The sequence below is a fragment of the Nipponia nippon genome, unplaced genomic scaffold (genome assembly GCF_047370975.1).
Source record: "Nipponia nippon isolate SJK-2023a ecotype South Korea unplaced genomic scaffold, ASM4737097v1 scaffold_10, whole genome shotgun sequence".
Classification (NCBI taxonomy): Eukaryota; Metazoa; Chordata; class Aves; order Pelecaniformes; family Threskiornithidae; genus Nipponia; species Nipponia nippon.
In genome coordinates, this window is record NW_028262291.1 from 33,371,483 (window position 1) to 33,391,724 (window position 20,242).

Below are 20,242 nucleotides of genomic sequence, written 5' to 3' on the forward strand. Positions count from 1 at the left end.
GACATACACACCAAACAACAACGCTGGGCTCCCAGGTGGGCAGAAGCAGACAAGCGAAAACCTAAAGAAATATTCTTTCTCCATCATTGGGGTTTGCAGCTTTTACACAGTAGCAGCTCAGAGGCTGGCAGGATGGCCAAGTGGCTGGCTCTGCAGCTGGAGCAGGGCTACTGACAGCAAGGAGCAGAGTTTGGCTATGCAGAGGAGTCTGAGGGACACAGGAGAGGGGATCTTCATGCCTGGGTAAAGGTTGCCTGTTACTTCTGCCTACAGTGCTTAGCTGATGCTACTAGCACTGCTGAGATCCCAGTGCAAGTCCCATTTAAGATCTCTTTTTAATATAATGAGTATCATAAAACTGAAGCAAGATCTCAGAAAACGGAGAACACAAGCACTCATTATTAGAATCATAGAATACCAGATTGGAAGGGACCTCAAGGATCATCTGGTCCAACCTTCTAGGCAAGAGCACAGTCTAGACGAGATGGCCCAGCACCCTGTCCAGCTGAGTCTTAAAAGCGTCCAGTGTTAGATACTTTCTTTTAAAAAAGTGGTACTTTGATATTCTGTTACCAGCCAAAAATATTATTTCCTGGTTTCAGAGAGCATTTCAGAAAGAGGCAGCTCTCCCACCTGTGTTCAGAGAAACAAAAGTTTCCTCTTCCTGACTATTTCCTTCTAATTGATCCTCCAGGTGCTAGAAAACACCATATAAATTCTTCTTTAAAGGGATTTATTTACAAATCTGTGATATTTATGGAAACTGTAGGAACAGAATAATTGTTTTGGCAGTGTTAGCTACAGAAAAGTCTATTTAAGTTGACTGCAAAACAGAGTAAGGCTTTTATCTCTTCAGCTCCACCTGCATCATTTCTAAATGAATGCCCCAAATACTTGAGGTCTCTGTGAACCTCTTTTCAATACTCTTCTTCCTTTTGTCACTAACACCTGGTGACATTGCAGCATCCCTTCACACTGGACAAAGAGAGACGCTTGGAATATCTGTGCCACCATTAAGTGCAAGGAGATGGGTTTCAGCACCATGCCCTGTAAGATAACAGCACTTGAGTGGACAGATTACGCTGGGCCTCTGAATTCCTCAGATGTTTGTGATGCCCTAGTCTGCTTCTAAACATTTGCATTCTGAATCTATTTGTACCCAAATTCCACTTACAAAGAGGCTTGTTTTATTAGGAAAAACATCCTTCTGACCTATCAAGCTGGGAGAGCAACTCAGACTTATCTGGGAAAGAGAAACAGGTATAAGAAGGGAGCGCAGGAGTGACTGTCCACTTCAGAGCTGGGGCAACACAGACTGTCATGTGAAGGACAGGGGGAATATTCTCCAAAAACAAGCAAGAATTTAAGTATCAGGAGGTTCCTGTTTCTTGTACTGAGGAAGTACCTGTATAATAGTGCACATGCCTGTAAGAGAGTGATAGCCCTGATCACAACAAGCCTCCATTCACTTTGCACATAGCTGACAGTGATGCAATTCTGACCGACATGGGGATTACCTGACCATGTCCCTAGCCTTACATCAACGTGCAGATCAGATCTCTCTAAAGGAGAGTTCTGGTAGGTGATGAAGACTGGGAAGTGGTTCTGCATGGTAGTGCGTCATTCCCCTGAAACACCCTAAACTTACCAAAATTTTCTCCTCCCCAGATGTCCATTTGAGTATCATATTTTCCCAGGTGGTTAAACCAGGACTTGTCGATCACAAAGATGCCTCCTGCTATGACAGGGGTTCTGGAAAAGAAAACACAAGCCCACACAAAATAATCGCAGGTGTATGTACCACGATCATCTTCATTTTAGAGGGGGGACAATTTGTCCAGGCCTGACAAATTGTATCTCATTTAGAAGAGAAAAATAGTAGAGCTGGGACGTGAACCTGCAACAGACTTCTGAGATCCCCCTCACTAGATCATCCTCCTGCCTTTGTTAGATGGTCCTGCAAGCACTACATGAGTAATTCTGTGTCTTTTGCATTTATACAAATATGCACAGTGTGAAGGAATGACAGGGGCACTGTCTGATGACTGTGTTCACCAAGTAGACACGGTGTGAGACACTTTGCTGAATGTACTGCTTTGCTGTTAGCAAGCTAGTTGTTTCTGGAGTACAAAACAGAGGCTCAGAAATTACACAGAGGAATTGAATTATACTTTTATGTTATAAATGGGGAACTGTCTGCCTATACAGACAAGCACTGTGACTTTCTGTATCAGGATTTGTCACATTCTACACTCCTCAGAACCATGTACACAGCAGCAAGGCTGGCAATAACTGTTCCAGCCAACAGAGTCTGTTTTGTCCACAGACATGCATATTTAGGAGGGGAGGATAATTCTGTGCGCAAATTACTAGGCAAGATTCAGCTCCCAGGCCTGCTTTACACTTCCTGGGTGACTGTTCAGCTGCTTCATTCCTTAATTCTTCACCTGGAAGATGAAGGTAATTAAAAACCCCCAAAGGGATTTCTGAGGCATTCAGAGTGTTGAGTGAGACCACAAAAACAAACATATAGAAGAAGTGGCTTGTAGAGGTGGCATGCCTATAAGCCCATGATAGTACATAATTGCTATTCTTACAATGTTCAGGAACTAATACTCAGAATTAGGGTATAGACCTCAATGCATTCAGAAAATAACATGAAAAGTTTGTCATCATCAAGTGAACACTGTGGCACTTTGTCCTCAGCAAGGCAGTCCCTGTGCACTCCTTGCCATACAGGTGAAGGCTTAGTAAAGGCATTTGGAGGACTGTACACAGTCCATCAGAGACAGCTACCTTATAGACTGAGTTGGGTCTGTTCTGGACATCTTCTGCTCTATAGGAATCTGCTCCCACTTAAAGTGAAGGCTCCAGTCAAACCCTGACAAGGAAAAAAACATGTAAAATATAGGTTTTGTTATTGTTTTTCTACTAGCTTCAGTGACGGTCTCCACCTTTATGTCACAGGCTATTCCTGCTTTCCTTCCCTGACCTCCTTCATGGTCTACCCAAAATGGCAAGAGTCTATCCTAATGCAGCTAAGTCACCAGCTTCTGTCTTGGCATCCTCATCCCTTAGCATTACAGATCTCTGCTCAGTTCCACTCCATATCTTGAGGACAGTGTTGCCAGTGTGAGATGTAATTGCATTTTGGCCAGTCTGTCTTACACTTCCCTGTCTGCCAAAGTTAGGAGGATTTAATCAAAGGACTTTGTGGGATGTGATGTAGTCTGGGAACAAAGGCCTGCAGCTCATTGTAACCATCACCTCTTTCAAGACTACTATTTATAGTTGAGATGTGGTGGATAGTTGAGCACAGCACAGTCACTAACATTATACCATTGTTAACAGTAGCCACAGAACAAGTAGCCTTTGGCCGGCAAGCAGTGTGGCAGCAAACCCCAGCCGTAGAAGAGGGAGAAAAGCACCAGGCACTGTGGGTGGCCACAGGAACCGCTGCAAGGGAGTTCAGCTGCCACGAGAGAGGTGAAAATGCTTTTCAGAAGATGCCATGAGATAGCCTGGCAGATAGGAGCAGCAACTGGAAGTGCCTGTCAGACTTCAGTGTACATGTAATGTAGGGAGGGCATGGTGATATATTTAATCAGTTAACTAAGCCCTGAAATTGCAAAACATTGTGACAGTGATGCAAGCTCAAGAGGAAAACACTAGTTGGGTTTTGTTTTAACTCTGCAAAAGATCTGACTTTGCAAGTTGCAGGAAAAAGAGGACAGAGAATCCATCAGGAAAGATCATCACTCTGTTTTCTTAGAAAGCTGAAGAGAACATCAATTATTTTTCATGCACCATCCCTCAGGCCTAACTTACACAAGCCATTCATTATACCCACCTCCCCTCAGATCTGCTGATGCTGCCAGGTAGGCAAAATTATCCAGGCTGATAACATCAATGATTGGACTCACCACTCGGGTATAATCCTAAGGGAGAGAGAGAAAGTGGGGAAAAAAAAAAGAGTTAGGCTTTCTTCAATGTCTGGCAAAGCTGCCAGAGATCAGAAAACACAAAGCTGCACATATAAATCTTTGTTTGGCTTCTCCAGTACAGTTCTGGTAGCTGAGCAAGGGATGCATGGCCACTACATCCAAACATGGAGGTGGTGGGTATTAGCCAGCTGCATGCCATGGATGTGGGGAATGGAGTCTGGGACCCCAACACCTGGACGTGCTGCTAAGACACAGATCTTTATTTCCTGCCCAGGTCACAGGGCATGTATCATTGTCCTGAAGGTTTTGTGCTTGTTTTTGATATCTACTGACAGCATACCTTCTGCTCAGTCAGCCTTGAATTAACTCATTATCATCAGCCTAGGAATGATCAATCCACTAATAAATCATCTTCCTAACAAGTACTATGAATCAAGACCCCACACTTAAGAATCATAGAGCAAACTGAAAAAACCATAATATTATAATATTAAGATATTGGGGGTACTTTATTGGCATTAAGAGGTATAGGTATTTACAGCTTTCCTTTGCAATTCTTCTATTAAATAGAGGTTGAGATTATAACAGTTTTTCAACATCATGAGACAGGGCATTAAAGACAGTCTTGTGATAGCTGAAATATATGATGAAACAGAGAGCTGGCAATGCCAGAAACAGCATTTTGTTACCGGACAGCTGCCAGCCTCCATGCCTTTCCTATCAAACCTTCATTTTGTGCCTTGCAATAGCTCCTCCTGCTGTAGCGCACTTGGCCAGGATGGCACATCCTAGGTCAAAGCTATCATTCATGTCTATTCCCCTCCGTGCTGTGATGGCTGCACAGTGAGAGTACGTCCGCCCAGCCTGAGTCCCCCCAGCAGTCACCTGGCAGCCTAGTGCTGCAGCCACTGCTCCAACCACCCAGTGCTAGGGCTGGGTAGGGCAAGGCTGAAATCTGAACTAGGATGCACATCAGAAATGTAGGAAGCAGGTCAGAAATAGGCTGATTTGAAATCTTCTCACTACATAATACTGGAGTCAGCACTCAAGCTTTTGCAACTTACATCCTTCCCTGAAGAAACTAGTGAGGTCCTTTCTGATTAGGGACGCCTACGCTGCTGCTGCTGCAGCTTGACTTAAAGAGCAGTAGTAAAGTAAACATTTATGGGCTTTTGAGATGGAGGATTTACTGAGCAGGAATAAAAAGCAGAAGCTTTTAAATCATCAATCCTGAAGTTTCACCTTCTTCTGCTCCTTCATATTAAGCCAAGCAGACATGAATATAAGGCGGCATTAGAGCTTCCACCCCTTCTCCTGGGGCCCATTACTACATGTTATCCTCCTTTCAGAGGAGGGGACCAGTCCCTGCTGCTTGCAAGCATGGCTGTGACTTCTCCCACCACCTCTCCCCAGTTTGCTCTTACAGTGGAGCCATACGTCTCCCCCTCCAGCCCTACAGTGCAGTCAGGGTGACATCTGCTAATATTTCTGTCTCATTTTCTCTCTTCCAGCCTCATGTCAATCCTTTCCCAAGTGAACCAGCAAAGGGACATCCTTGCACCCACAGGCAGCTCCTCTGTGCTAGGAAGCCACCTGCATGCAGGTGGTATGTGTTGGCGGCTCGGTGGGAGCATTAATGGAAGGAAAGTTTTGGCAGTGACAAGGCAAATGGCAAGGTCCAGCAGCAAGAAGGGAGATGGCAACCATGGAAAAGTTGCACAGGGTGTGCTGCTGCAATGGCTATCCTATGTACAGGTGGACAGGACTAGGAAGCACAGCACCTGCAGGAGACCTGAGGTATAAATTAGGGGTTCGAGCGTTCACCTTTGCATCCCATCACTAAGCACCTACTGCCATGCCACATTAGCAGAACATAGAAGCCTGTCAGGGATCTCTTGCCCATCTAGCTCAGGCTGTACCTTCCTCTGTGACAGCCTGCCTGAGAAGTACCTGGGAATGCTGTCCTCACTGGCACTGCTAATGGCATGTGAGGGCAGAGGATCCACCAGCACAAGACAAGTCAGCCCCTCCATTCCAGATGGGGAGATGGTGCTCACCTCTTTCACTCTCTGAAGCATTGGCTGCAGCCACTCGCTGTTGACTTCACAGTGACTGTCCAAGAAGGTGAGGATGTCAGCGGTAGCCACTTCTGCTCCTCGCACCCGAGAGCGAATCAGCCCTACAATGAGGCAAGGACAGCAGAGGAGCAGGAAGGTTAGGAAGGGAAACAACTGAGCCTCCTATTTTGTGCAGCCATTACAGGAGAAGAGCAGGTCGTTCTCCTATATCACACCTCCATCAGGAGCAGAGAGCAGCTTTAGCAGGGCATCCCCTGGGGGACACACTGCCAGCTGGGCCCTCCCAGCAGACAAAGAATGACCTCACCTGTCACTTCCATCCGTGCCACTGAGCTTTCATCTGGTTCCTGCCTTGATGATGTTCCCCCTTCACTTCCAGCCCTCCCCACAGGTACCTTGCTGCTGCCTGCTCAGTGTCTCTCCCATCAGAGCACCCCGCTGCCTCTCCCACCAATTCCATGGGACCAAGCTGTACCCTCTGCTTGTTGCCTTTCTTACTGCTTATCTGCTTTATTCCCACTTGTCCTTTATTCTGCCCTGTGGTCAGAGGTGTCAGCCTGGCCCTCAGATGTCTCCGTAATTTCTTACAGACCATCCCACTAGCTGGGATGCCCTTTGTGAGCTGAGCAGTGACTCCCACCTCCCCTTCCAGAACCTTGCTCCAGGCCTGCTGTGCATTGACAGGTTTAGAAATAAGCCAGCACATGTGAATCAAACTGAAAAGCAGATGAGAGAGTCAGCATTACCATTTATGCACATAGGAGATAAACAAGAAATAACTTTCCTTAATTGTATCTATTTATGATAGATATATGATTGTTTTTCCCTTTCTCACATCTCCTAGATGGCTTTTTATCTTGCACTCTGAGTTTAAAAGGATATGACTTACATCTGCATCTATATTCATAATGATCTTAAACTGCGATCCTTGTTCTAGCCAGGGCCTCTGGACACCACATCTCATTATTCAAAGTACAAAACGAGAGCCCTGAAGCCTGAAAGTTGATAAGCCAGGTTCTCCCTCCACAGAGCCTCCAAACGAGGATACCAAACTTTTAAACTGAAAAAAACAAACTGTAACCATAAGAAACAACATGTAAGCAGCTGGCAAGCAAACAGCCACATGAGAAAATCTGGAAAATCTTTGTACTTACAAAGCTGTCCACACTCACCTTCTCGCCGGGTGTTTCGTAGACACTTGACCTTTGGGATCTTGGTAAGGAGCTGGCAGTCCTCAGCTTAGGGAAGGTAAAAAAAACATTTGGCACACATGCATGAATTATTTGGCTTCAACAGAGAGCTCCAATTAACTGTTCTCCTGCTTCTCCATGGGAGGGGCAATTCTGCTTTCACTTAACATCACATTAATCAGTCTGATGGCCTTAATCCTGTTGTCTAAAGAGTACACAGAAGAGCACTGCTTGCTTGCTGTCCTCCTCAGACAGCTGAGCCTGTGTTTCCTGATACTCTGAGCAGCCAGGCCTTCACCCTCCCATGCTCAGCGTTTCACAAGAACAACGGGGCATGCGCTGGCAACGTGGCACTGAGCACTGATGAAACCGAGGGACCGCAGGGAGCCAGGGCTGCAAATCACCGAAGTGCCAAGTAAAAGCGAGTCCTGTCATATAAAGTGATCTCATCCGCCCTCTTTGCCTTCAGTGGCTCGTCTGGGCATTTCCCACCATTTGTTCTTGGGTCAATTTTTGCTTGATTTTATTTAATAAAGGCCACGGGGATGTGACCTGCTTCCTTGGAGACACCATTACATTAACATATGGATGCCTAACCGAGGGCTTTGCTGGCAGCTTGCCAGAAGCTTGTGCCATCCCTCATTTACATTGCCCAAGGAAGATGACAGAGAGGAACAGCTACCGGCTCCAGCCCAGCTGTACCAATGAGCACTGGGTCCTCGGTTCTCTATTATCCTCTCTCTATTCCTGCCCTAGCAGAGGTCACAGGAATAACAATTTCTAAATTGCTCTTTTCACTTGCTCCACCAAGTTCACCCCAGTTTCCATGTTTATAGCCCATTCCTTTTCATGTCTCACACCTCCCCTTTCCTGCTGTCATCCTCCCACAGACTGAGCTCTCCGGGGAGAATGCAAAGGCCATTAGCCAAAGTGCATCTCTTGGCACGTTCCTGCAGGAGCATTTCCATTCTCAAGGATACATGCAATCTGAAATACTGCTCTTGTGTGGGCACTTTGGCAGCTGCTGCATCATCCAAGCAAAGTGGCAGGTGCTCTTAATTACAGAGTACCCAGATTTTGCTGGACATCTGCTACAAGAAAAGGCAACACTCATCTTGGCCAAGTCACAACTTCAGGTAAGTACAAGAATCCTTATCAAGTCATTCACTCTCCAGGAGTGGAGCACATCACTCTGACTGTAACTACTTGCCAGAGCTTACAAGCTCTCTGTATCTTTGAAGAAACCAAGGCGGATATTAAAGCAATGCGTCAGATGTCAAACATGCACTGAAGTGCCTTCATGCAGGTGCCTCAGGGGAGTTGCTGCACCACAAATATCCAGCTGCCAGTGAGAAAAATTAGAGCTGTCATGGGACGGGGCTTTTTAAAAATCTTTCCATTTACCTAGGAGCCTAAATGGGAGTTTCTGGCTGAGGCCTATGCAGTACAGGTCCCAGAGATCCATCAGTGTTGATCTGGTGCACTTTGGCCACTGAGAATTGAATTTCTAGATGCTGAATATGGAACATTTAGGACTGTTTGTTGGAGGTGCTGAGAAACACCCAACTCCCAACAGCTGGGCACAGCTCAGTTCTTATCCAAATCACACTCTAAGGCCCTCAGAAAGTTAAATCCCTAATCTCAGCATCTACCTTTAAAGAATTTTTTTGGCCAAATCTACATAAGTATTTAGCTGCAAAATCAAAAGGGCAATGTTTCCTTACCTCAGCAGGCCAAGGTGGGCATTCTCAGCTATCTGTAAAGTGTTCTGAAGGAGTAATTATCAATTATTTTAAATGGCACACAACTAGATTGTCCTTGAATCTAGCGCACATTACAGGAGAAGCAAGAAGTCTTATGTCCCCACCTCACCACTACTACACAACAGCCAGGAGCAAGAGCAACTGTAGAGATGGAAAGAGCCCATAGCCTCCAGTCTGCAGGTCTGGTGGGACTCATGCAGAAGACACTCCATCCCTGTGCCAAGCTGCAGGGGAAGGTATGGCGCTGCCCAAAGCAATCACCCTTCTACGGCCTCCCACAGGAACACCTGGGATCCCAGACACACAGAGACAGGCAGACAGTCTTGTCCCAGTCTGCCTGTGGACCCCAGGCAGCAATTTTTTGTAGGCTCCATTGCATCCCTTTGCTCTCTCTTGGTTTGTAATTACCCACTTTGCTCATGTGCACCATTGCTACATACATATCTATGCTAAACAGCTCACAAAATGGTGCATAATGAAACAAGACAGAGATCTCTGGCAACCTGGCCAAAACTGCCAAGCTGACAGAAAGGGAAGACCCAATGGAAAGAAAAAAAGAGGAAGAAAGCTCTGGCCTCTGCCATGCATGGACATACACTAAACACAGAAGAACTTCCTCCCATTTCTTTTTCTCTTGCATACAGACAAGAGAGAATCTCTGTGAGGGAGGGGGACTGAACAAAGCAAACAAAAAGAGGGAAAACAGACGGGGAAAAAATAAGTGCAAGGGAAATAGGTCCATACTTACGATCTGAGCTGAAGTCATCTACCAAAATGATCTCCTGGATGAGGCTGGGAGGGGTGCGGGTCAGGACACTGCAGGGACCCAGGGAGGAAAAAGACAATCTTTGTGAGCTGCCATTATAAGACAATGGTAGGACTGATACAAATCTGCTATGCTATGCATTACAACAGGAATACCAAACTCCAGTAATGTGGAAGAGGTAACCTTGCCCTTGTACCAGGGTTCATTGGCAGGAGCAATACTGGAAGCAGGAATATCCCAGAGAGCTATGGCATCTCAGCCGGACCTTACAAGGACCCACAGCCAGGAAGCTGACTGCGGGACTTGCCTGGGGGCAGCTAGCAAAGGATGCTGTGGCATGCTCTCTGCTTCTAAACAGAGAGGCAAAGAGGAGAGCACCACCTGCCCCGAGGCAGCCAGGAGGCCCTTCCCATCTGCCAGGCTCTGGGCAAAGCTCATCAGTGTCGGGGAGCAGAAAGAGAGCTGCCACTTTCCCCAGCAAGGAGCTCTGCCTCAATGCCACAGATGAGGCCTGCTGGGGCTTTCTCACCAATTCCCTTCTTTGGGAGGAAGGCAACTTTCTTTGGCAATATTCTGGGTTTGTTTTTTCTTTTTCCTCTTTTGCTTGTTACTTGTCTTTCTTTCAAACCAGCCCCCACGCTTGCTGAGAGCACCCCCTTTCCTCAGGCTGGTCGCACCATACCCCACAATACCCCCAGGACTGCAGTGGGTTTGCATCTGCAGGACACAGGGGCTTTCGCACACAAGGAGAGGGGATAAAAGCTTCTGCCCTCCTCAGAGGTTGATGCACTCTGATACCCTGGGGTCAGAGCAGTCTGATTCTGACCTCTTTGTCCCTCTCATTTGTTTAAGATGCTTGAACTAATTTTCCACTACCACCTTCTTCTCCCTCCCCTGGCTCTACTACAACCACACAGCATATTTCCCCTCTCAGCCTCCTTCTCCAATGCCTCTACGCACAGGCAGGTCCTCATTGCCTTCAACAAGATTGTTCAGTCGCATTTAGTCACCCCAGTGATGATGACACCTATGCAAACATTAATATTAAAAAACAGAGGTAAACACTGTCCTCTTGGTTCTAGCAACCCATCTAATTTCAGTGGCACCCGCTCTTCTGATTTTGAGCAATTGTGCAGAAAGATTGTTGGCTTTTTTCTTTTTTGGGGGGGCTTTTTTGTTTCATACAGGAAACATACCACAAGAGTAATCCCATACTCCCAGGAATGGATCTGTAGAGAAATAAATTACCATCTTGCTAAGTAGCATCACTGATGGCTTTCCATACAGAGCCAAAGTTTCCTCAGTTTGGGAGAGTTTTCTGCTGTCTCACACAGCAAAATCCTGACTGCTCTGCTGCTCAGTATCACATCCCACTCTATTTCAGATTTATGCTGCTTCATATGTCTCTGAGAGTATTTGTATTTTGAGCTTATATGTCCCCAGATGACTGAGCTTGCATTTTTCAAAGCTGAATCTCATTTGCTTCTCTTGGCTCATACCTCTCTGGACCCTCTAGCATGGTGGGGTGGGAGGTGGGGGATGTTCCTCTTTGCACTTATAAGTGCAGCTTCTCCCAGCATAGCCATCATCTGCATATTTTACAGACAAGGTTGCCCTGCGCTGAAATTCTTGTCTGTGCAAACTCAATGCAAAGCAACCAATCCAGACAGGCTGCATCCTGAAGTATAATGGCTGTAAAACGGTATTCTACACCTTCTCCCACTAGCCTGACTATTAGCAATGCTCACATTTTCGCCCCAAGTTTCAGGTCTTCCAACTCAACATAACTGGGAAAAAAAAGCACAAACACTTTTTTCCCTCTTCCTCACCTGCCCACTGATTCCCCAGTAGAGAGAAAACACTCCTCGAGGAGTTCACAGCTCATTGTTCAATGCCCAGTTGTGCTCTCAGCTCTGCAATAATTTGCTGTGGATCCTTGGGAAAGGTACTTAATCTTCTTTGCACTTTGTCTTGTCTGTCTTTTTAACAAGGAACACAGTAATCCTAGTATTTTCCTCCAATGAGGTGCAGAGACTGGCATGACGATCGATTACTTTTAGGCACAAAATGTATTATTACTAGGATTCCAAAATCCAAATGACAATTGCCTTTTACAGCAGAAACACAGACTGTTCTCGCCTCATCTCATGGATTCCTTACCTCCTTTGTCTTTTCTCACAGCTTCCTTCTTTCAGTATCAGTGTCCTTACTCTGCCACTCTGTCGCATGACACCACATCAGCATTGCTAATGAGTTTCTCTCCTCTGCTGATCTGTCCATCCCTCATCAGCTCACAGGTAATCTTGTTTATTCCAGATGTTAGCAGAGGAGCATCTCTTCTTTTCCCTTTGCTCTAAAATAATGTCCTCTTTTGCCATTATTTAAATTGTCATTGTAATGCATTTCTATACCAAATGCTCTAGCATTACAACAGCATCCTTTTAATCAGAATTTATACAAGCTCTCTGCATAGGCACCGAACCAGACAGCTGTTCAAGTTCATTGACTTAAAGCCTGACTATTCACTTCTACATTTGCACCAAAACCAAACAGTACCTGCAATACTGACTGAAATCAGAAATAAAGAGAAAGAAAGGGACCAGACAACAAAGCAGTTGATTCTCCCTTCTGCAAGAATGGTCACGGCAGCAGAAGTGATGGTATCACTTAATGACTAATCAGGCACAGACATCAATCACGCAAAATGCCTTTTGAGTGACGGTTATTTCTGAAGGAGAACAGGATGCCAAGCAAGTAACTGGTTTAAGAGTGACAGCTATGTCCTGTTGAGGAAGAGATATTGCGCAGGCAAGCAGCTCTTAACTGACACACATCTCCTGAAGGACGGAGGATGCCAGCAACAAGCCATTTGAACTGGCCTGTTCACGGGTTCTGGTGGATAGCCCATTTCCCATTTTTTTTTTCCCTACTCCCCTTGTTAGTCTCTTGCTGGATATTTTTAACCAGTTGTCTCCCTCTACACTGAAAATAAATGAACAAAATTTGTCTGAAGGACTCCCTGCATGGGACCAGTAGGATTTGGGGCAGCATGGACTATTAGTGCGCTGGCCTGGTCCCTCTGGCAGCTTGCAGGGTGGGCAGCAGGTCCAGCTGCCTGTTGTCTTTACCTAGGGCAGAGGAGGAAAATGGCTGGAGCCCACAGCAGCAGGCAGGCATGCAGCCCATGCTGCCTCTGAGGACCTGGAGGGAAGAAGTTATTCTTCCCCACAGTCACTCCTGTATTTCCCCCTCTCCCTCATACAAAAACATTTCTCCCATCCTCAAGTGGCAACAACAGTTGCTTCCACCCAGCAGCAGAGATCCCAGGGGCAGCAGGGAGAGCTTGGCAGCTGCTGAGCTGCCAGAGGTGCTTGTGCAAGTCCACGTGTGCACACATGCAGGTGTGGTTAGTAAGAAGGCTCTGCAGATCGGGATACCCACCAAAGCCGCTCTGTCACTCCCCCTTCTCAGCTGGACAGGGGAGAGAAAATATAACAAAAAGCTCGTGGGCCGAGATAAGGACAGGGAGAGATCACTCACCAATTACTGTCATGGGCAAAACAGACTCAACTTGGGGAAATTAGTTTAATTTATTACCAATCAAATCGAAGTAGGATAATGAGAAATAAAAACTAAATCTTATAATACCTTTCCCCCACCCCTCCCTTCTTCCCAGGCTCAACTTTACGCCGATTTTCTCTACCTCCTCCCCCTGTGCGGCGCAGGGGGACAGGGAATGGGGGTTGGGGTCACGTTGTCTCTGCTGCTCCTTCCTCCTCAGGGCGAGGACTCCTCACACTCTTCCCCTGCTCCAGCGTGAGGTCCCTCCCACAGGAGCCAGTCCTCCACAAACTTCTCCAGTGAGGGTCCTTCTCACAGGCTACAGTTCTTCACAAACTGCTCCAGCGTGGGTCCCTTCCACAGGGTGCAGCCCTTCAGGAACAGGCTGCTCCAGCGTGGGTCCCCCGTGGGGTCACAAGTCTTGCCAGCAAACCTGCTCCAGCGTGGGCTCCTCTCTCCACAGGTCCTGCCAGGAGCCTGCTCCAGCACGGGCTTCCCATGGGGTCACAGCCTCCTTCGGGCATCCCCCTGCTCCGGCATGGGGTCTTCCACAGGCTGCAGGTGGAGATCTGCTCCACCATTAAGGTCCATGGGCTGCAGGGGGACAGCCTGCCTCACCATGGTCCTCCCCACGGGCTGCAGGGGAATCTCTGCTCTGGCGCCTGGAGCACCTCCTCCCCCTCTTTCTACCACTGACCTTGGTGTCTGCAGGGCTGTTCCTCTCACGTTTTCTCACTCCTCTCTCTGGCTGCTTTTGCTGTTGCACAGCAACTTTTCCCCCTTCTTAAATATGTTATCACAGAGGTGCTACCACTGTCACTGATGGGCTCAGCCTTGGCCAGCGGCAGGTCCATCTTGGAGCTGGCTGGCATGGGCTCTATCGAACACGGGAAGCTTTTAGCAGCTTCTCACAGAAGCCTCCCCTACAGTCCCCCCTGCTACCAAAACCTTGCGATGCAAACCCAATACAACCATAATGCAGGAGTCTCATCCCTGGGTCACTTCCCAAGACCTTTTGGTACCAGCATTGCCGCTCAGCTGAGTTACCTTGCAGAGCTGTCAAAATAACACAGTAAGATGGTATCTGGCTCAGGGGAGTGCATTTAGTCCCCCGCTAGTTTTAATTTAAGATTAGTTCAATCCCAGTACCCTATTCATATATTTCTTCCTAGAATTTCCCAAAGTTTAACAGCTGATTTTTGAGTGTCCAAATTCAGGCACTCACCAGCCAGGCTTGCAAAGATTTCAGGTATGAAAACTTCAACTGGTAATACATATTCTACTCACCTCTGAAGACTGGGCCTCTAAAAAAAGTTTTCAGCCATAGAAAATTTTGCTCTTAGTACTGCTCATTTCCATCAGTTGTTGTCTCCCACGCCCACTTCTCTTATAGAATCCCCATAGTGTAATTATGATAACTAAACTTGGGAAAAGGCCCATAATAACAGTGGAATCAAATTTAACTTTCACCAGGTGCATCTCAAATAGTTAATTCTAATTATCTAAGTAATCCTGCTCTACCTGGCTTAAGAAAGCTCTTACGGATATAGAAATAATGACAGGCTGCAAGCCTGACTAGTCAGCAGCTAAGCAGGCAGTGCGATTTTACGCCTCCTGTTGCTTAATATCACTGTGGTCCTCTGCAGCCAGATCACAAACCAAACAGAACAGAACAGTCCTGTCCCTCTGACACTTGACATCCCAAAGTGCTGCAAAGTAATTGCACAGTATTTGGTGCGCTGACTGTGTATGCGAATGGAGCGACAATTGTACTCACAGCAGTAACTCAGCCTGGCACATTCAGATATGCATTTTGCTGAAAGACAGGACTCCTGGGTTACAGAAGAGGCCTTGAAGAGTACAGTGAAATCTTCAACTCCCTCTGTAACATCAGTGTCAACCTGCAAGTGGGACTCAGCCCCATGCCTCTCCTACCAGCGCGGCCATGACCTGAGCCTTCACCACTATGTATGGCTGTCAAACCTCCTGTGCCTCAAAGACAAGGCTACTAACCAATGCTTGTTGTGTGACACTGAAAATACTGTAGAGCCCAAGAATTCAGCCTTCAACATCCTTCGTCAGACAGCAATAAATCATGGACACTTCTGACATCTGATGTAAGCAAGGAGTAAATCAATCACATGCACTGGCTGTAAACCATCTGGCAACGAAGACTCCAGCTGTAGCCAGAGGTCTGGGCGGAAATGCCATCCACCCCACCGTCCACAGCAGAGTGCAGCCAGTCCCTCACAACAGCACTCCTCCCGTAGCAGCAGGATTGCAGGGGCCAATTTGAACAGATGGGTCATCCATTTTTCAAGGTCTTTGCTGGGGGCTCTGGGTTGCAGGAGACCACATCTGAGAGACTGGTAATACCACATCTTGAGTGCTGTGTCCAGGTCTGGGCTTCCCAGGACAAGAAAAAGAGGGACATGCTGAAGCAGGTCCAGTGAAGGACCACTAAGATAATTAAGGGACTGGAGCATCAGACATAAGAGATGAGGTTGAAAGAGCTTGGGTTGTTTAGCCTTCAGAAGAGAATGCTCAGAGAAGTTATAGAGTCTCCATCCTTGGAGATACCAAAAACTGACCAGGCGCAGCCCTGAGCAACCTACTCTAGTTGACCTTGCTTTGAGCAAGCCTGGCCTGTTAATGCATCGGCAACACTCATCTGCTCATTAGCACACATCACCTCCATAGGATCTGGATGTCAATTTCTTCCTCTATGCTATGCATTACTGTTGCCCTGAATGTCATCTTCTCTTCATTTTAACTATCATGGCATCTGGCTATTTGATTGGCTGCCTTGAGATTTTCTTAAGGATCCTACTACCATGGTTTCTGAGCACCTAACCATTTATTGTCTGACCTATGATGTAATTGGCAGAAATATCCTCCCGTTGCCCTAGCAGCACTGTGGTTCCAAACAAATCTGCTCATTTTCTGAACAGTGGCTCTGTAGAACTCATTTTATGGTTCAAATGAAAAGGAAATGATAGAGGTAAAAAGGCAAAATGTATTAATGCAATATATACAGGTCTCTGGAAACACAGTAGCACCAAACCTGGCAGAAAGAAACCCAGCCTTCTAGCCATGAGGCCAACTTGAAAAAGCTGGTTATTTATTCACAAAGCACATTTCTCTAAGCCCACACGATCTGACAAGGGACGAAGTGGTGATGATGAATAATGCATTCCTGTTAGTGATACCATCAGCTCAACCTTCTTCACTCTTCCTTCAGCCTCCACAGGCTGTTCCTGGACCTGCTTGCAGGCTTCAGAGATCCTTTGAGAAATGACTTGATAAGTCAGAGAGGGCAGAGGGCATTTTTTGCGCAAAAACTAAAAGGAAAAGAGCCTTCCTGGGTTCTGCAGGGGTGATGGGGAAGGGAAGGAGCAGCTGGAACATTGCTTTGTGGTACAGATAATTGCATGCTCCCATCTACCTGGGGATGCTGACAGGCCCTATGCCACCTATTTACTTGGTTAGATTTGGCCACTGCTGCTGATACTCAGATATGAGGAGACACTGGTACAAGATAGCAAATGTCCTGCAGGTTCAGCAGAGTCTGTGCAGAAAGCCCCGGGAAGGATCTGGTGGGCCACCAGGTTCAGCAACTGTTTACCAGCAAGTGACTCTGAGCACCTGCTCAGACCGCAGGGGCTCGGTCTCCACAAGACTTGGAGTTCACCACCTTCTGCTTGAAAGACTTGCAAGCTGTGCCCCCTGCCCTCACTGAGCCAGGCCCAGCTCCTGTAACATGTAACATAGCAGGAGGCTGGCTGAGTATTCCCGTTTATGAAACACAGTCCCTCTCAAGCCCCTTCGCTCAGTTGCATCTAGCAGCCCACAGTGTGCCCTTTGGTCCCCCCTCGCTCTTCCAAACCAAGCTCATACAGACTGTTCCCACCTGTGGACACAGGCCCAGCAGCCCCTTTCCTGCTGCTAACAATTCCCCCATGGGGGCTATATAGCGGCCACCTGCAAATATATTCTGTCTTTGAAGATATGTCCACACTGCCCATCCAAGCCCCTGACCTATCCTAGTGGGCCAGCTTGAGGGAAGATCACAAGCGCTTGGGGGACTGCAGCCACTCTGCTTGCCTAACCGCTGTAAAATGCCTAACCCTCCACCAGTGCCCTTGCAGGCACCATTGTTTGGGCCCAGCACCCCTTGCTGAACTCACCTCTTCACTGTGCGGAGCAGGGTGGAGCGTGCCTCGTTGTGGAAGGTAATGATGAGGCTAGTAGCTGGCAAGTCTGTGTCATAGCGTACAGAAGTGCACCTGTAACATGGGAGAGCAGAAGTGTAAACCAAACATCACCCAGCAGCAGTCACTGCAGCAATGTACCAAGAATTTCTAAAGGAGAAGAGAATAATATGCTAAAACCAGAAACAGCGCAGTAGAGCTGCAGCAAGGGAGGCCTCAGCAGTCCCTGCATCAAGGCTGGCAGAGCTTAAGAAGAACCATGCCTGTTGAAAGGCAAAGTTTTGAGGCTGTGATACCTAAACTCACGATGCTGCATGCTGAGGAGGGCACATGGGTTTCATGGGGAAAAAAGATTCAACATCGCAGACTCTAGTCCCTGGATTCGCCTGTCATTCGTGTAAAATCTTGTTTTTGCATAGGACACGCACATGCTAAGGATGCACGGAGCTGGTACACCCAGGCATCACTGTGTAAAGCACTTCAAATTCTTTGGACACTGGACTTTACAGAAAGGAAAACACTAGCTAGCACTGTGACCTGCATCAGGGAGTTGCTGAGGTTCAACACTAATACCCCAGCTGGCAATGGAAAGCAATTCTTCCCATCTTCACATCTGACTTCATAATGTTAGGTACATACATTCATTCTCATACTCAGAACCAAGGATTAAGTCAGGATCAGCTTGCACCAGCGCTGCTCATACCCTGTGAAGAACAAGGATTCTTGGAGGAGAGTAACTCTCAGATGTGAATCCTGGATCCAATTCTGGTAGATACTAGGAATGGTAGATTTGGGCTGACCTACTCCTCCAGAGTGTCTGCCTCTTAACTGCCAGCCAGTGTCGAACAGCAGTCAGTCTGCACTAATTCCCTGCCCGATGAAGAGCCCACACCTGAAATTGTGGCCTAGTGTTTTTAACAACTCAAGGCCACGCATAGACGGAATCCATCCTGGGAGGGAGTACAATTCAGTTCTTACAGCCACTACTTGTACTGCCACATTTACTTACTGTTCTTTTATGGCTGTTACTAAACTGTTACTGTTTTTATCATCACATTCAATCCTACTGGTTTATGACTTTTTCATTGCAATATTTTATTAAGGGGACAGCAGCTTCTTACAGCAATTTTCAAACATATAAAGAAACCTTGATAAAGACTAAGTGGAAAACCTGAGACCAGACAGGAGACATACCACATTTATTATTATTTCAAAATAACTCCATGATGTAATGCATATAAAATGTATTAAGCATCAGGAAGTGGAAAAGCAGCAGAGATTGGTGTATGTTTATTTGGGGAAGTCTTACCAAGATCTCTGCATTACTATAGCATCACAGAGGATAAAGTTTGTGCTTGAAAGTTGGCCCTCTCTTTGCTTTGGATCAAAAAAACAGCTACATGCTAGGTCAGAAGGAGCTTGTAGGATGTGGAGTCAAGTATGCCCAAGCTCTGCTTGGGTGCCTGAAGAAAAAGTGACATGTTAGTGACCTATTGACTCCCCACTCCTTAAACAGAGCGCCAGGTCCATTTGTGACACAAGGATGAGCTTTCCTCAAACCACATATAACTTGTACCAGCTGAATTAAGTCCTCATCCTAAGCTGCCACCCCAGCAACCATTCCAATAATGCTACAAGACAAGGTACTCAAAAACAGCTCCCTCATTCCCAAACTGCCACCTCTGCAAAGGGAAGGAACATGGAATAGGTTTATCTGCTTTGGACTCCCCATTGCTGAAGGGAATCCTTGCAAAGCTGGGGCTGAAATGGCCATACATTTCCAGGCAATCACATATATGTTGTTCTTCAGACTGAAGTGCACAGATGAGGCTTTTCGCAAAAAGCATGCTCTGCATGCTACCACAGATCAAAATGAACAATAATTTACCTTTGAAGTCAGCTGTTTGTAGGCCAGAACATAACAGCAGATTAACAGAAAACAACAATTTTGCATGGCAGGGAGACTTGTCAGTAATGCAGGACATGGCACCGCTGCCTCTGAGTCACTGGGAAGCCAATCCCAAGTACTATGCCGGGGAACACGAGCACAAGACTTTAATCTCACAACCAAAGTCCCAACTGCTTGCATTCACAAAGCACCCTGATGGCTGTCAGTGCTGGCAGGCTCACAAAGCTCCATGTGTCCTGACATCCCCTTCACAGTTTCAATCAAGTTAGATGCCTGGTTTTCCATTCCCAGCAGCTGTGAAGTGTTGCTTTGCAACCCTAGGTGGGGTTTATGTTCCAGCCCAGAGAGACAAGCATTTCAGACATGGTTAGTTTGCTTCTATCTTTTCTCCATTGAAGTAGGTTGTTTTACACTATCCTATCACTATCAAACCTACAGTTTACAAGGTACAACATTATCTTTTTGTACTCCAGAAACTATAAAATAGTTACCTGAGCACTATTAGCAATTTAAAGATGAGTTTAGTCAGCAGAATAAATTCACTCCCAGTGAAACAAGGAGAGAACGATGAGCGCTTTGCAAGCCACGAAATATTCACACATTAGTTTCATCCCCACCTCAGCAGCCTTCTTCCAAACCGCAATGCTCAGGCTGGAAAGAAGGCACCAAACCAGCTTCAGACGGTCAGGGCACAGCAGGTGAGGAACACCAGAGTAAAGCAAGGCTGTAACAGTGGTGTACCTTACAGCCAGGACAGAGGGTCACTGAGAGAAGCCATGAGTGTGAGGGGAGTTGTGTAAAAAACAACTGTCAGATGAGC

General features: G+C 46.7%; 1 protein-coding gene across 2 annotated transcripts in view; it reads right to left on the reverse strand.

Annotated features, from left to right (window-relative positions):
* GALNT16 (polypeptide N-acetylgalactosaminyltransferase 16) overlaps positions 1 to 20,242 on the reverse strand; it is a 78,900-nt gene that overhangs the window by 19,827 nt on the left and 38,831 nt on the right. For both annotated transcript variants that reach the window (XM_087746478.1, XM_087746477.1), the window contains exons 3-9: positions 17,490 to 17,588; positions 9,724 to 9,791; positions 7,195 to 7,260; positions 6,002 to 6,123; positions 3,851 to 3,938; positions 2,797 to 2,881; positions 1,649 to 1,752 (exon numbers count right to left, since the gene is read on the reverse strand). In XM_087746478.1, the coding sequence (XP_087602604.1) occupies positions 1,649 to 1,752; positions 2,797 to 2,881; positions 3,851 to 3,938; positions 6,002 to 6,123; positions 7,195 to 7,260; positions 9,724 to 9,791; positions 17,490 to 17,588 (632 nt within the window). The remainder of the gene's footprint in view (positions 1 to 1,648; positions 1,753 to 2,796; positions 2,882 to 3,850; positions 3,939 to 6,001; positions 6,124 to 7,194; positions 7,261 to 9,723; positions 9,792 to 17,489; positions 17,589 to 20,242) is intronic.